This window comes from Eptatretus burgeri, chromosome 2 (assembly GCF_056783735.1).
Source record: "Eptatretus burgeri isolate ZD-2024b chromosome 2, Ebu_testis_v1, whole genome shotgun sequence".
Classification (NCBI taxonomy): domain Eukaryota; kingdom Metazoa; phylum Chordata; class Myxini; order Myxiniformes; family Myxinidae; genus Eptatretus; species Eptatretus burgeri.
In genome coordinates, this window is record NC_140962.1 from 83,021,333 (window position 1) to 83,039,229 (window position 17,897).

At 40.1% G+C, this 17,897-nt stretch overlaps 1 protein-coding gene across 1 annotated transcript in view; it reads right to left on the reverse strand.

Moving 5' to 3' along the window:
- IDH1 (isocitrate dehydrogenase (NADP(+)) 1) overlaps window positions 1-17,897 on the reverse strand; it is a 52,116-nt gene that overhangs the window by 1,339 nt on the left and 32,880 nt on the right. Inside the window, exons 7-8 of the mRNA XM_085870089.1 lie at window positions 9,310-9,450; window positions 8,910-9,072 (exon numbers count right to left, since the gene is read on the reverse strand). Coding sequence (XP_085726215.1) covers window positions 8,910-9,072; window positions 9,310-9,450 — 304 coding nt within the window. The remainder of the gene's footprint in view (window positions 1-8,909; window positions 9,073-9,309; window positions 9,451-17,897) is intronic.

Below are 17,897 nucleotides of genomic sequence, written 5' to 3' on the forward strand. Positions count from 1 at the left end.
TCCCAGCAGAATCGTATTAAAGACCAACCAAAACAATTATTTAATGTGAATGCATCGATGGATAGACATTGTGATTTCTAGGATTCTTTGGGAATGGATTCAAAAAGTCTAAGGTTGTGTCCTTTTTTGAATCCATGTTCCTGCTTACAATTTATCTGCACTTATTTTAACAATACCTTTCATGATCTTAAACATCTGTCATATCTCCTCGTAACCATCTCCTTTCTAGTGTCAAGCCCTGTCTCCTTCAGCCGCTCCACATAGCTGAGTCTAGCTAGGTCCAGAATCAATCTTGCAGCCCTGCGCTGAACCCTCTCGATGGCATCTGTCCTTCCTGTGCTGTGGTGAATAAAACTGCACACAATATTCTCGATGTGGCCCTCACTAAATTCCTGTACAATGTTAACACCACCTCTTGATTTATAAATGATCCCCCTCTGAATCTATCTGTATATTACTAAAACTCTCATCTTGTATATATGAATGAATGTATGTTCCCGAAATACAGCCAAAACGGTACACAATAGCGCAAAAAGTTTAGGGCCACCTTACACACCATTCTCCTGTGGTGTGCAGTATCAAGTTTCGTTAAAATCGGGCAACGAAAAAATTATTAAAAAATCAATTCCCGATTCAGTCAAGTACTCTTCGGGAGAATATGATCAATGCAAACAACCTCAGCGGTATAGTTCGCTGGAGCTATCTTTTTTTTTTTTCGTTTTCTTCAACTTATTTATTTTAAAATCTCAAACATTTAGTATGAACAAAGAACGATTTATTTTAAGCATAAAATAAACATCGGCATTTTGATCTTATACTTCCGTGTTTATTAATAAATAAAATTGTGTTTAAAAGATTACGCACAATAATTTCTTCGACTTTCTTTTCTCCGTTTTTTTTTTTTCCACATTGACGCGCAATATCAAGTTTTGTTAAAATGGAGCAACGAAAAAAATTATTAAAAAGTCAAGTACTCTTCGGGATTATTTGATCAATGCAAACAACCTCAGCGGTATAGTTTGCTGGAGCTATCTTTTTTTATTTTATTTTTTTAATCAACCGCTGTCACAATGGGAACCCAACGGGTTCACGGGTCGTCAAGTACTACCTAAAACCCTATTTGCTTACCTTGAGCTGCCTGGTGCTGTACCGACTGCTTACCTTCTGTATCTATTACCACCCCCAGATCCTTCTGTGTGACACGCTCCAAAATTACCCCTCGCATCCTGTAATCTCTTTCATTGTTCTTTCACATCCCCAACACCTTACACTTGTTCAGGTGAAATTCCATCTGCCAGTCTTTTGCCAAATCTATGTAAATATCAATCCTTTCCTGAATCTGATCACCACCCCCCTCTGCTATCCACCTCACCTCCAAGCTTTGTGTCATCTGCATATTTGGAAAGCTTACTCTTTACCCCATTATCCAAATCATGAATAGTAATGGTCTGAGTACTGATCCCTGAGGTTCCCCACTACTTGCATCCTCCCAGCAAGACATCCTCCCACTCACAGCCACTCTTTGCTTCCTCTCACAAAGCCAGTTTAAAATCCAATTAGCTACCTGACCAGCCACTCCACAAGCCCTCACTTTGACTAACAACCTCCAATGTGTTACCTTATCAAATGTATTCTTAAAGTCGAGATATACTATGTCCACTGCCTTTCCCTCATCCACCCAATCAGACACTGCTTCATAGAACTCTAAAAGATTTGTTAAACAGGAACTACCTTTGGTAAACCCATGCTGAATACCTTTAATTAGTTTGTATTTATTTAAATTGTTCCTCATCTCGTTCTTAATTAATGTTTCCAACACCTTTCCCACAACTTAAGTCAAACTAACAGGTCTGTAGTTTCCCAATTCTTCTCTGGATCCTTTCTTAAATAATAGTGTTACATTTGCTACCATCCAATCCTCTGGTACCTGTCCTGACTCCAGTAAGCTATTGGAAATATTCGTTAACACCTCGCTTACCTGCTCAGCCACCTCCCTCAATACTCTCGGGTGCATATTATCTTGACCCGGAGCCTTATCTTCTCTTAGATTCTCTAGCTGTTCCTTTACTTCCTCCACTCCAACCTGGATCTTGTGTAAAAGCCCTTCCTCACCCTTGATAGATACTCTCAGCGATTGGCAATTCTTCTGACTGTTCTTGTGTAAAAGTTGAAGAAAAATACCTGTTTAATAAGCCTGCCATCTCACTTTCATCACTCACCACTCTCCCGGTGCTATTCCTCAATGGGCCCACACTGGTCCTAACCTGTTCTTTTCCCCTGATATACTTCAAGGTCCCATGACACTCAAAAGTTTCTGGTTATTTATATATGAATGACCTTTTGGTGAAGAAATCACCCAAGTTTCTTTTTTTAAATCAACAATGGGATAATTAGACCAATATTTCGAACATCTGTAGTGCTTTTCACAACTTGCTATGCCCCGTCCCTCAAAAAAGTTGAGTTCAGCGAATTGCAGGTCACGTGACCATTGACGTCATCTCCAGAACGCGACTCGCACAGAGTAGATTGATTAGACGTCGCGCGCCGTATAAAGTACGTACAAATGCATTGTGCACATGTGTTTGCTATCTCACTGATCGTCTTAATTCCTGATTGTTTCGCAGAAAAGAAATTCTGCTTCTGAGCCATGTATGCACAACAATCACGAGGCAATTATTTATCCCTTTACTACCTTGTCATAGTCGTGTACAAATCCAATACATGTATGCACAATAAAGGGCTATACCATGTCCACAAAATATAAAATGTGACTGTTTAACCTTTCCATTAAAAAAGAAACTTACACGGACATACAAGTAAAATACCAAAGATTAATATTGCATCATTTCAAGGTGCAAGGAGACAATTTCAAAATCAAACAATGTGAAAAACCTGCACCCACATTTTGCAGCTAATTGAATTGTTCGTTGAAACCAGCCTGCTGGGACAGGTATGATTCCACATACATGCAAGCCAGGTATGGCTGCACTCGACATACATGGGTTTATTCTAAAGTGAAGGTACTGCTTCCATTGGCTTGCTATTCATTAACATTTAGCCAAAATGCTGTTATAAATGAACGGGGAAAAATATGTTGGCACAACTATGAAAGACAAATTTATCTGTCCTATTACACGGCCTCATAGCCTCGAGACTCTTACGCATTGACTTATACATTGTGTGCATGCTAATACAAGTTACTTGTCAACTCTAGAGTCTAGACTAGTCCGATAAATCCGTCGTCCGTCCGACTCGTCCGATAAATCTGACATGCTGCAGCTTTCTTTTATTATTCTCTTTTGTTCATTGTTTTCTACTGGTGCTACATGACAACAGTAGGAATAAAATAAATAAAAATGCAACAGAACGTCAGGTTTATCGGACTACTCCAGACAATTGTCGCAAGGTGTGTTCTGCACACAAGTTTTCATCGTATCCGGACAGCGAGATTGCTTCGTTTTATGCGTGGAGAGATACGGCCGATGACATGCGCTGGCCTTGCTTGCGATTCATTCGCCGTGGTGCAACATGTCCTCTGCGCTGCGCTGGTCACGTCACCTCACTAAAATATTTCTGATATCGAGCAGTATGCAAGTCGAATTTACATTATTGAATTACGAATCTATTGTCTAAGCAGTTGTTATTGTCAAGTCTTCATTCGATGTCCTCCTGATCAACATGAACGCTGGGAATTTCATCGTCAGTTTCTTCTGCTTGTCCTGCTTCGGGCTCGAACTGGTAAGGCTGTATTCCATTTCCAGCTGCCTGAACTTCACCTCCCGCGACTACGTTATCCGACAATTCTCCATCTGATTCAGACCAAAATCCTTCATTTCTCTCACACTCACTGTCGTTACCAGACAAATCAAAGTGTATGTCATCCATTATTCAAAACCAAATGTTTGATATTTTTTAAAAGCAGAAATGAACGAAGCGAGCGTTTCAGTCGACCAATCAAATGTGGAAACGCACAGAAAGCCAATACAATCATGTAGACCACCAACCCGAGTAATTTACGTGCAACCTTTGTTGTTCTGGAGATGACGTCATGTGGGTTACGCTTCTCTCAGTGGATTTCGGCAGAATTTTTAGGGGTGTTCCCGAAGAGGTTTGTTTTTTTAACTTTACATAACGAGTATTGTGAAAAAAGTCAGATCAGAAATCACAATGAAAAACTCCTATAGGATATATATATATATATATATAGGATATATATATATATATATATATAGGATATATATATATAGGATATATATATATATATATATAGGATATATATATAGGATATAGGATATAGGATATATATATATAGGATATAGGATATATATATATATATAGGATATAGGATATATATATATATATAGGATATAGGATATATATATATATATAGGATATAGGATATATATATATATATAGGATATAGGATATAGGATATATATATATATATATATATATATATATATATATATATATATATATATATATATATATATATATATATATAGGATATAGGATATATATATATATAGGATATAGGATATATATAGGATATAGGATATATATATATATAGGATATAGGATATATATATATATAGGATATAGGATATATATATATATAGGATATAGGATATATATATATATAGGATATAGGATATATATATATATAGGATATAGGATATATATATATATATATATATATATATATAGGATATATATATATATATATATATATATATAGGATATAGGATATATATATATATATATATAGGATATAGGATATATATATATATATATATATATATATAGGATATAGGATATAGGATATATATATATATATATATAGGATATAGGACATAGGATATATATATATATATATAGGATATAGGATATATATATATAGGATATAGGATATAGGATATAGGATATAGGATATAGGATATATATATATATATATATATATATATATATATATATATAGGATATATATATATATATATATATATATGTGATTTCAGTACTTTTGAGTGTCATGGGACCTTTAAAGAAAGCCTTGCTATTATGTTTAATATTCCTCGCCATGTCCTCATATTCTCTTTTGGCTTGCCGAGTTATTTTCTTCATTTGCTTCTGTTTATTCCAGTAATGATATAAATCTAACTCCAGTCATGTTATTTTAAACCTAATAAATGCCTTTTGCTTCTCAGTAATAGCATTCCTTATCGCACTGCTCAACCACACTGGTCTCTTTCTGTTTCGAGTTTTACACCTCATTGGAATGTATCTACTCCACACATTTGGTCCTTCAAGGTTTCCCATTTTACTGATGCTGATTGGCCTGTTGTTAGCTTCTCCCAACTCTCTCATACCCTCAAAGTTTGCCTTCCTGAAATATAATAGCCTTTCTCCACTATCCTGAACTCTAACCCTCAACAGAATCTTTGCACATACAATGTTATGGTCACTTGCTCCAAAATGCTCCTCTACTTCCACCTCCTCCACCATATTGGGATCGTTACTTAAAAGGAGGTCGAACACTGCACTCCCCCTCGTGGGCTTATCTACAAACTGGGTTAAAAAGCAATCCTGGACTTAAACTAGGAAATCCTCATCTGCTCTGCCCTTTCCCTGTTCCTGGACCCAATCTATCCCTGGCAAGTTAAAATCCCCCAGAATCAATACTCTTTCCGAACCACATGCCCTTTTGAATTCATGCACTCCTCATTCCTCCTCTTCTTTCACACCCAGAGCCTTATAAAAGCATCCTACCAGTATCTTGACTGTTTTTACAATCTCAAATCTGTACCCATATAGAATCCTCAACATTTATTCCTTCCTTAATGCAATGCTGTCCTTTACCCAGAATGCTACTCCTCCTCCTGTTACACTGATACACCTTGTAGCCTTCTTATCCTGTCTTCCAGTTGCTCTCCTCCTTAAACCACATCATACTCCTCGCTATCTACTTTGGCTTAAAGCTCTTCCATCATATTGTTTAAACTGTTGGCAATGCTGAAGAATATATTTAACTTTTCCCTTCCTGAAATTCTATTTTCTTCCTGGCCTTACTCATTACAATTACATAATCCGTTCCTTCCTTAATAGCTTCCCCACCCTCCACTGACCCCAAAAAGCCTGAATTCCTTCCTCGATTCCCACTGCAAACCTTGCTGCCTCCTTTCTATTTAACATAGTCATCATTCTGGAAACACACTCTGTCCCTGAAATGATTCCCACTGTTTCTTAAATGTAAAACCTTCCTCCCTACACCAATCTTCCAGCCATTGGTTGACGTCTGTTGCTCTGCTCATGTCTATATTGTTTCCTAATCTTGGGAGAATCCCAGAAAACATGACCTCGCAATCCTTTGCTTTCAACCGCTTACCCAATATCCTGTATCTATTTTTTAAAACCTCTGAGTAAACTTTCCTTGTATCATTCGCTCCGAGGTGTACCACAACCAACTTCTTTTTACCATGACCCGATACAATATCGTTTTACCCTTCATTCAATATCCCTAACTCCTGCTCCTTCAAAACTGCACAGAATTCTATGTCTACGATCCTTCCTGCAGAACGAAGAATCCATATATTTAATAATCTCATCACCCACAAAAACTCTCTCTCATACCTCATTTCCACCAATCTCTATTGCTGCCAATAGATAAACCCACAAAATGGTAAGTGCTGCTTCCTTGCTTGATGCTCAACATTTAAAAATCAGAGCACATGGCCAAACATATTGTTATGGTTTTGGGAAACTTACCCCAGGGCGAGAGCATACGTAGACACATAGGTGACCCAAGGATCAGTTATTTCATTAGTCTTTTATAGATTGTCCTTGGTCCCTTGTCAAAGGGCTGTATTTGTCCCGTGCACTGTGTGTCCCCATTGAATCATATCACTGTCCATCTTTCCGATCCATTTTCATCTGCATTCTCTTGTATATTTTGGAATATACACGACATGGCCAAAAGTAGGTGGACACCTGCTCGTCCAACATTTCATTCCAAAACCATGGCATTAATATGGAGTTGGTAACCCCTTTGCTGCTACAACAGCATCTCCTCTTCTTGGAAGGCTTTCCACTCGATGTTGGAACATTGCTGGGGGGATTTGCTTCCATTCAGCCACAAGAACATGAGTGAGGTTGGGCACTGATATTGGGCGATTTGGTCTGGCTTGCAGTCAGCATTCCAATTTATCCCAAAGGTGTCCGATAGGGTTGAGGTTGGGGCTCTGTGCAGGCCGGTCAAATTCTTCCACACCGATCTCAACAAACCATTTCTGTATGGACCTCACTTTGTGCATGGGGGCATTGTTATGCTGAAACATGAAAGGGCCTTCCCCAAATTGTTGCCACAAAGTTTGAAGCACAGAATCATCTGGAATGTCATTTATGCTGCAGCATTTAGACTTCCCTTCACTGGAACCAAGGGGCCGAGCCCGAACCAAAAAAAAACTGCTCCAGACCATTATTCCTCCTCCAACAAACTTTACATTTGGCACTCTGCACTATGCATGGCGTCTCCTGGCATCCGCCAAACCCAGATTCGTCCGTCAGACTGCCAGATGGTGAAGCGTGATTCATCACTCCAGAGAACACGTTTCCACTGCTCCAGAGTCCAATGACGGTGAGCTGTACACCACTCCAGCCGACGCTTGGTATTGCTCATGGTGATCTTAGGCTTGTGTGCGGCTGCTCGGCCATGGAAACCCATTTCATGAAGCTGTCTGAACAGTGCTTGTGCTGACGTTGTTTCCAGTCTGTTTATAACTCAGTAGTGAGTGTTGCAACCGACGACAGACGATTTTTCCACGCTACGCGTTTCAGCACTCGGCGGTCTCGTTCTGTGAGCTTGTGGCCTACCACTTCTCGGCTGAGCTGTTGTTGCTCCTCGACGTTTCCACTTCACAATAACAGCGCAGTTGACCGGGGCAGCGCTAGCAGGGCAGAAATGAACTGACTTGTTGGAAAGGTGGCATCTTAAGACGGTGCCACGTAGAAAGTCAAAGCCATGTTCAGTACGACCCATTCCACCGCCAATGTTTGTCTATGGAGATTGCATGGCCATGTGCTCGATTTTATACACCTGTCAGCAAAAGGTATGGCTGAAATAGCCAAATCCACGAATTAGAAGGGGTGTCCGCATATGTATATATATTTTGGATAAGGATTACATCATCATTATCACTGTTTACCCCCCCCCCCCCAATGAGAATGATGGCCACATTTTCTCAAAAAGTTATGGACAAAACTTGGTGGACAGGTTGCGTTGCAAAACGTAAACTGTTCAGCCTAGTGGAGGTATGCACTCTTCTGAGTGCCGTTCTGGTTTTATTTTATTTATCCCTTGAATGTGCATCATATCCAAGTTACAGATGCTTACTCTCATTTTATAATTTGTGTCATCTCTTCACCCACGGTGGCTATCCACATGTTGCACTCATCTCCAAATCATCATCTCAGTTATTACACATCTGACAGCTCTTGTTTGTATTTTGAGAGTTGTATCAGGATATCCCAAACAAATGGAAGCTACAACATAACTTTAGGTGCTTGCAAAAGTCTGTCAAGTTAATAACTGGAGGTGGAAGAAACAATGCCAGAGATGTCTGGCTTCAGAAAGCAAACGGTGTCAAACTTAATCGGTTTGCCACTCGGTGTTTTCGTCTGCTACCTTTTGACTGAATTAAACTCATAGTTTTGCCTTTTCTTTTGACTTTCCTCGAGCCCAACCTGCATTGGTGCCAAAATTGATCCTGTCATAATACAAAATTCCACCAACAGAGCAGTTAGCACAAATACATGGTACTCCCAAAATTTTGTGGTAAGAATCATCCGATGACAGACTAGCATCCTAAAATTATATAAAACATCAGTTGGTGTGTCTATACATGACTTGCTCTTACTTGGGAAGGCCTTTGATACAGGCGACCAAATCTTTGGTCATGTGTCCCGCCTCAATGGTGTCCACGCATACTTGCTCCAGGATTGAACAGAAGTTCTCCAAATCTCTATTTCCATCCAGTTTGGCTCGGTGGGCCAAGCCACGTGTCCATGCAAAGATAGAGGCTGCCAAGTACAGGTGGTCAGTTTGGTTCAAATATTCAGTAATCTGGATCTTGTGCAAACTTATTTACAATTCTTGCATTTACTCACTGTTGAAAAGCATTCTCCCAAGTAAACTCGGTGCATGTGCACGCATGAACGCATGGAGTCAAATTCTAGCAACATGCGGCAGGAGAATACACCAAACACAAAAACGCATGAAGAAATGATAACATGCAGTGCACGAATGGTGTTCCTTACCAATGGGATTGGTCGACGTTTCCTTGCCTTGCTGGTGCATACGGAAGTGACGAGTCACTGTACCATGAGCTGCCTCAGACTCAAGTGTGCGCCCGTCCGGACACACCAGGACACTGGTCATCATTCCGAGAGACCCAAAGCCTGTAGTGTGGTTAGGGTCAGGGTTAGCATCAAATATGTTCATAGTATGGAAGACATGCAAATTTTCCTGTTTGGACCCATTAGTCTTGGAGCTGGATTGAGAACCCAACCTAAATTTTATAGGTACTAGTGCGGGCCCTAGGTGCGTGCCCGTAGGTGCGTGCCAGTATGTGCAGCTTCGTTCCTTCGCTCTCGTAAACGACGATTGGATTGGGGCATTGTTTCAATCAGATCGGACCAGCCGTATCATAAATGGCCATAACTTGGGAAACATACTCAGGTCCCCAGCGTCAATTGTGAGGTCATATCAAACGAAGACGAAGAAGAATTGTGACGCCTCCTCTCTCTCTCGCCCCCTCCTCTCTCCCCCTCTCTTGAATTGACGTCCCCTTCTCTCTCACCCTCCTCTCTCCTCCCCTCTCTCACCCCCTCCTCTCGCCTCCTCCTCTCTCGAATTGTGATGCTCCCCTCTCTCTCACCCCTCTCTCGCCCCCTCTCTCTGTAAATGTATTCACAAATGTCAACCAAGCACAACAATTAATTCAAACCTTGGGGGGGAAAAAACAGCTTTCAAACCCTTGGGAAACAGCTCTTTCCCTTGGGAAAATTCAAACCTTGGGATTAATTAATAATTTGAACAATTCAAACCTTGGGAAAAAACAGCTTTCAAACCTTAGGAAACAGCTGAAGCGGATGAAGAACGATATCAAACCTTGAAAAGGCACATATTCAGGTCCCCAGCGTCGATTGTGACGTCATACCAAACGAAGAAGAAGAATTGTGACGTCAATCGTGCAAAAAAAAACAAAAACAATAAAGAAATAAACTAATTGTGGCATCATTCGTGACGTCATAGCACCGTGTCTTGTCATTGGTTGACAGATAAATGGCCGTAACTTGGGAACTGCATGTCCGATTAATATCAAACCTTGAAAAGGCAAATACATACTCAGGTCCCCAGCGTCGATTGTGACGTCATACCAAACGAAGAAGAATAAGAATTGTGACGTCAATTGTGCAAAAATATAAATTGTGACGTCATTCGTGACGTCATAGCACCGTGTCTTGTCATTGGTTGACAGTTAAATGGCCATAACTTGGGAACCGCTTGTCCAATTGATATCAAACCTTGAAAAGGCACATACTCAGGTCCCCAGCATCGATTGTGACATCATACCAAACGAAGAAGAAGAAGGAGAAGAAGAAGAAGAAGAAGAAGAAGAAGAAGAAGAATTGTGACGTCAATCGTGCAAAAAAACAAACAAACATTGTGACGTCATTCGTGATGTCATAGCACCGTGTCCTGTCATTGGTTGACAGACGTTATTGGTCATTATTGGTCATTATCCCTAAAAACAGTGTTTCCTGTTTAGAATGATGTTCAATTTTGTTTGACTGCCAGGCAGACTAAAACAATTAGCTTACTCCTATGTGTGCAAACACAATCGGGACAAGACTGTAGAATTTGCAAAATACCAAATGCTAAATTACAGGTTCATGTTGATTCATGGTCTAGTGTTCAAAATATAAAATTCAATGTCAATCAAGTAGTTCCTCGCTCACAGACTGATGTCAGTAGACAGATCGACAGTGACCCAATTGTTTCACCCCGCTTTGAACTTTGCACGCAAGGTAATAACTAGTGATGCGTCAAGTGCTTCGAGCCAAGTCATTGTCTGGTGTTTGGCATGTTCAATCAGGCTGTCCTCTGTTGCTCGTTTCGGAGATTCATTTTGACTCTGCTTTTTCCAAAAGAGCTGGTTCCACACGTCTTGGCTTCGTCCGACTACAAAACAAATTCCTCTACCACCTTGAAAGTCTCTTCTGGCTGCATGGGAATTTCCCCCAATAGTTTGAAGATTCTTAAAACATTTTTTTTTAAGGCTCTAAGGCTCGTGGAAGCTCTGCGGCACAAATCATGCATGCATGTAGACAGACACATGAAACAATAGCAGACTCGACTTACAATCAAACAGTCGCTGAGAATAGGGTGAGTGACGTCACTTCCCAAAGCACTCTTGGACACCAGCAACATCTTTTATGACATCACTTTTCTCTCCACACTCCACGGGGCAATCGAAGAGGAATTTCCGCCATGGATACAAACCGATGGGTTTTTGTCTGTGCTCTATCCTTAGGCTAACCCCTGTTCGAGCAGGGAAAATGGCCTTTAAAATGCCTGTTTGTTGTTGTCTATCCTTCAAATGCTGAGCATTAAGCAAGGAAGCTGCATGTACCATTTTTAAAGCCTTTGGTACGACTCGGTTGTGGTTCGAACTGTCGATGTCCCAGACTCAAAGCCGATGCTCGAAACCAGTGACATTCACTATTTTTAGAGGGGGGTCCACTTTGCCAATAAGACATCAGTGTGATGGCTGCTACACCACCTGCACGACTTCATAATGGCTGCTATTAGGCCCCGACTCCACGTACTCTTCTTCGTTGTGGTTACTGGGCTGCAAGCATAATTGTTTGTATACTGCCATCTACTGATGTAGTTCTGTTACTTTTATGCTTCGTGTTGGAACAGTCATTTGAAACCATTGAGTCAATTTGATAACATTTGTAGCAGATTATGATGGGACGTTTTCACATTTGTGTATTATCAGACGCACGTCAGGGGCTGCACTTAGGCCACCAGAGGCCACAAGTGACTCGCGGGTCGTGCAATGAAGAACAGAGCTATAACCATTACACCACCGAGTCTTTGTAATGAGCTTCAATGCCTTAGCCTTGCCAATCACAGCAATACTACTTGTGAAATCACATTTGGTCACCACATATGTTGCTGGCAAGATGTTTCACACATACATGGAAGTTTTGTGGATTGGTACATAACGAGACTGGTCTTTTACACCAGTCTTCTACGAAAGCTCAATTAAAAATTTTCAACTTTGTGCAGTAGAAAGTGCTGCCCCGGTTTAGAATAGGTACACCGTATCCCTGCGTGTGGTAAGAGGCGACTAAAGGGTTGGCGTCAGGAAGGGCATCCGGCCATAAAAAAAAAAACATTGCTTCAAAAAGGGAACCATGATAGAAGATTGTCATGGGACCCACAAGGCTAACCCCCGCTCTAGCAGGGAAAAATGGCATGTGTTAGAAATTGCAAAGTATGGCAATATCGGTGTCAGGTGACCGAACAATTATTCACTGGAAATAGGCAGTCGCTGCTGCAGCACAATTAAGGAGGCTTTGAATGCCAGCTTCCTCCTGACTTGATCAAAGTTAATCAAACATGGTGATTTCATCCTCTACGACCACATAGGTATCCTTTCCATATTTCAAGCTACCAGCAGTCAAGTTTCTCTCCTGGCTCTCATCTTTCTTTTCCCTTTTCATATGACAACGCAGACAGAAGTGCGATACGGTGACCTTTTTGTTGGTCTAACGATGAACCACTGGTTTGGAATGTATGCCCGAGCATTATGAACGCCGACGTCAATAACCTTCACTTGTCTACCTTTGGCCATGTTTTAATGACTTGAGAGAGCCTGGGGTAGCATCGTGGTCAGAGGCATCATCTCACTTTGTACATTTTGGATCAAGTTTCAAAGTTTTCAGCAGTGTATCCAGCCAAATGTCATCAATATCAATCATGAAAGGTTTTTGCTCCTCCAACCCTCAACATCGTGAGTGATCTATTGAGAGGATCTGATTCTCTTCATTTACCCATCAGTATATGCCAGAGCCAGGAGGATAGAAGACAGCTCATGTGTGAATGAACATATTCTGAAGATAAACATCTTAATTCTTGATGACGATGGAGGCTGAACAATTGGTGATCAGCATCAATGAGAATGACTTCCATCCCCATGGATTTGCCCTTGCACAGTGTGCCAAATGTCTTGAGCTTATGGCTGTGAAGTGGCACATAAAAGCTGTCTTGGTGGAACTTATCCTGGACCCAGTCATTGCATCATGATCCAGCTTTCTCTACCTGCAGCAGACGTTTTGAAACATCAAGTCATAACAATGCCACTGCTTAAATGGAAGATCCTGTCCGCTTCCTACAAATCATGGGTGCTGTCTGCAAATGGGTTAATCATGAACATCTGGAAGAGTTATCAAACAACGAATGTCAACAAAATGACGCTGAAGTCTACTGGATCCGTCCTCATGCAGTTTGGTGTCATCAACGTGGTTCATGTTGCACATAGTTCTGCTTTTGCTGCCACAACTCTTGCAAGAGCTGTCAAAAACCATCTGGTGCTTACAACATGCTCCAAAATGATTCCAACAATACCCCTTTGTGTCTTGCTGTTGTGAATTGCACTCTGCTTCAAAGTGAGAGAGTTGGCCACACCACGTTTAACCGACCTGATTGTTTCACAAGGTGATGACCGTGCGTGAACTCCTGATACACAAGAGGAGCAGTTTCACATAGTGGATTGATTTCTGCGAGATATACAGTCCTACAATGAGCATAATTTTGGAAAATTTTGATTTTGGGCAACAAACCAGTCAGGGTATGTCAGTCATATCTCAGCTTGGCAATTTCAGGGAATGCCAACTCATGCAAAGTCGATGGCACGCCATGGTAAATCCCCACACTTCCCACCTAAAGCAAAGTTGAAAGATGGCAAAAGGTTCCACCAGGAATAACCCAATATCAAATTTTGAGTTTAATTTTTTTTTCTATTCTGACCCGTGACTCAGTGTCTATCTCCACCCCCCCACCCCGAGGCATGAACAAGGGGTTAAATCCAAAAACTCGTCACATATGTCATGTGCCCCCAAATGTTGATTGCATAGACAACGTTTCATTAAAAATAATAATAATAATAATAACTAGAACTGCCACTTTATAACTGCTGGCAGTGATGACCGGGTACCCAGTCCGTCCGCCTTTGATACAACATGGGACTTTCTGCAGATGACAGTCACAAAGTTTCGCTTTGGTCGGGTAAGTGGTTCCAGAGAAAACATTATTTAAGAGTGATACAAATACAGCCCTGCTTCGATATGGCATGGGACTGACGAGCTACGAACCGGTCAGCACAAAGTGTTCAATTTCGTTATTACTGGCTACCAGATTCAAATAATTAAATAATTCTGGCTGCCAAACCGTGTGACCGATCAGGTTGAAATTTTAAACGTTTGTTTCACATGTCACCTAAATTATAAATTTGAAGTTTCGCATATATAGAAGCAGCGGTTCCAGAGTAAACATTAATTAATATTTATCCTTCAATCCAAGATGGTGGCCAAACCATGTGACTTATGACGTCATAATTTTTACCACGTGTGCATACACGATGGTAGATGATAATTTCAAATTTTCGCTTCGACAGGTTAGGCAGTTCCAGAGAAAACATTATTTAATATTATTCTTAAATCCAACATGGCTGCCAAACCCTGGGCCCGATCCCATTGAAATTTAAAACCTTCATTACACATGAGTGTTCCATCACATCGCTGATGATTCACATTTATTGATACTGTAGTTCCAGAGTAAACATTAATTAATATTTTTCCTTCAATCCACTATGGCAGCCAAACGTTATGTCGTACCTCAAAAGGGGGTGAGAACTTTTTATTCATCATGGAGAGGCGGTCATAGTGGTGGAGTTTTGCCTGGATCTGTTCAGCTGTTTCAGAGAAAAAGACGTTTAAAGTTATTATTTTTCAATCCAAGATGGCTGACGAACCATGTGACCTATGACATCACAAATTTATATTCTGCTTCCAACTGGGTAATGGAACACGTGTGTGAAGTTTCGTGTTAATCGGTAAAGGTGCGTTTTTCTATCCAAGATGGCCGCCAAACCATGACTTGTGACATCATAATTTTTACCACGCGTGCATACACGATGGTAGATGATAATTGCAAATTTTCGATTCGTTAGGTTAAGCAGTTCCAGAGAAAACATTATTTAATATTTTTCTTAAATCCAATATGGCGGCCAAACCATGTGACCTATCAATTCGAAATTAACGAACTTATATCGCCTACCTGTCCCGAATATAGTTGTGAAATCTCCCCTTCATCGGACCAGCGCTTCTGGAGAAGATGTTTGAAGGTTTTAGGGTTTTTTCAAGATGGCCACCAAACCATGTGACCTATCAAGAAGAAATTAACAAACTTGAAAAAGGACCTCTTGGGGAATATATCTGTAAAGTTTCGCCTCAATCTGTCCAGCCGTTCTGGAGAAGAGGATTAAAAAAAAAACATTAAAAAACAAGATGGCGGCCGAATTACGTCATCGATGAAGTCACGAAAAACATTTTCGCCGGTGACTATAGGAGTAGATGACGCACAAAAAATTTCAGATTTTTCCTATGCGACGTTCTACTTGACGAATTTTCACCGGTATATCGCTTCACCTATGACGTCACGAAAAAAAAAATCACACGTGTTCCCCATAGGGAGCTTAGTAAAATGTATGAAACGAAAAATTTTTCCATTGCACGGTTTCAGAGATACAGAGGTCCAAAGTTTATCGTTTTTTTCAAGATGGCGCCCACAACACGTGACCAATGACGTCATAATTATAATCTGAGTGTGCAACCAAAAAAGATACATACTATGGTGAAAGTTTTTTGTCGATCGGACTTAGCGTTCCAGAGAAAATGATTTTTAAAGCGAAAAAGTCCGCGAAATGCCGGCGGAAAAAGAAAAATAATAAATAAACAGAAGAATAACAATAGGGTATCCAGTTGATAAATTGGATACCCTAATAATAAAAGAAAGAAAAAAAATCTTTAAAATGTGCCCGTAATTACATTTTTAGGTATTTCACCTTTTTGACCCCACCCCAAGTGGTGGGGCCCAAATTATACCGCCCTTGCACCTTTGTGTCGTGTGGTGATTATAACTACCAAGTTCGGTGAATTTCTGCACGACCGTTGAGGAGATAGCGTGACAGACAGACAGACGGAGCTGATTACAATATCCCACGTTTTTTTCAAAAAGCGTGGGGATAATGAAACTGACATGAAGCTCATAATATAATGAACCCTTACCAGGATAAAATAGGGTGCTACTTGCTGTGGGGGATGGGGAGGGGGGTTGGAGAACTTACCCAAAATGTCCAGCTCTGGCTCCCACAATAAATGCTATTCCCTTTGACGCTAAACAAAGTTATTTGCATCTCATTAGATAATCAGGTGTGGAGCTCATGACTTCTAGCTTCAACAGCCATATCTCTCAGAACCACATCCCACCGAAAGAGGTTCGTTTTGTTCTCTTTTTATGGACCATCTTTGCCCTTCTGACTACATTGCACCCTGAACATTCAATACGACTGCCGACTATCACCGATGTCAAACCATATGCCAATCTCTTGCACAATTGTTTTCAAACCCTCACCAGCAGCAGTTTTTAAATGATTAATTTTTGTGATAGAAAATAAAAGCTCTGAATCTTACAATGGGTCCTGTGTTTATCTCATACCACCAAATAAAGAAAGTGTAGCAAGAAATAACCACTTAATCCTTCCAGTCTTCAAAAAAAAGATATTATCTTTTCATCTGAAAACTTTTGTTTCTTCGAAAATTGTTGAACAAATGTAAAAACATCAAACGAGCCCAAACTTCTTTTTTTTTCCACTCATATACAAAATCTAGACAGAGGGTAAAAAGGGGAACGTCATGACAGTGCAGCCACAGTATGATATAAACCAGGGAATGAACAAATGGGAAACTAGAAGGGCATTCGGTAGAGCGCATACCTCCGACACGCAATGCCTGATCCACGATAACATATCGGGCCCAATACATTTTTGAAATATCGTGCTATACAGTACTATATCGTTTTTTTGCTTGCTATATATTGCTATACGTTTCGATATATATATATATATATATATATATATATATATATATATATATATATATATATATATATATATATATATATATATATATATATATATATTGCTATACAGTATTTTATACTATATCAATGGTGAAGAATCACTTTAAAAATTAAACAATTCTCATATCCAGATCAGGATTCGGATCTTCACCAAAATCGAAACAATTCATCCTTGCCACACACCCAACCTGTCCACAAAATTGTTACAAATCCAACCTGGTGTAGTATTGTGTCAGGCGTTCTTTGATCCCTGAATCCTTTATTAATGTCATGTCATGTCATGTCGCCATGTTATGTAATATTATTTTTGACCATGCATTGGATGATCATGATTGAATGCTGATATATTGATCCCTAACTGAGCTATGGGTGTATCATCATGGGGAATATGCTGTATCATCTCCAAGTGTATACAGTAAGAATCTTTCGTCTGTTTAAAATGCTTTAAAACAAGAGTGCGAGTATATATATACTCTACGGGTCAAAAGTTTTATAACACTCCCATTTTTCCAGTTTTTACTGCAATTTAAGTTAAAGTCCAGTGAATAACCTGAAATGGTACAAAGCAAAGCAGTAAGCTGCCAGAGGTTAAAAAAAAGTTTAGGTTCCCAAAAACTGAAAAATAATGTAA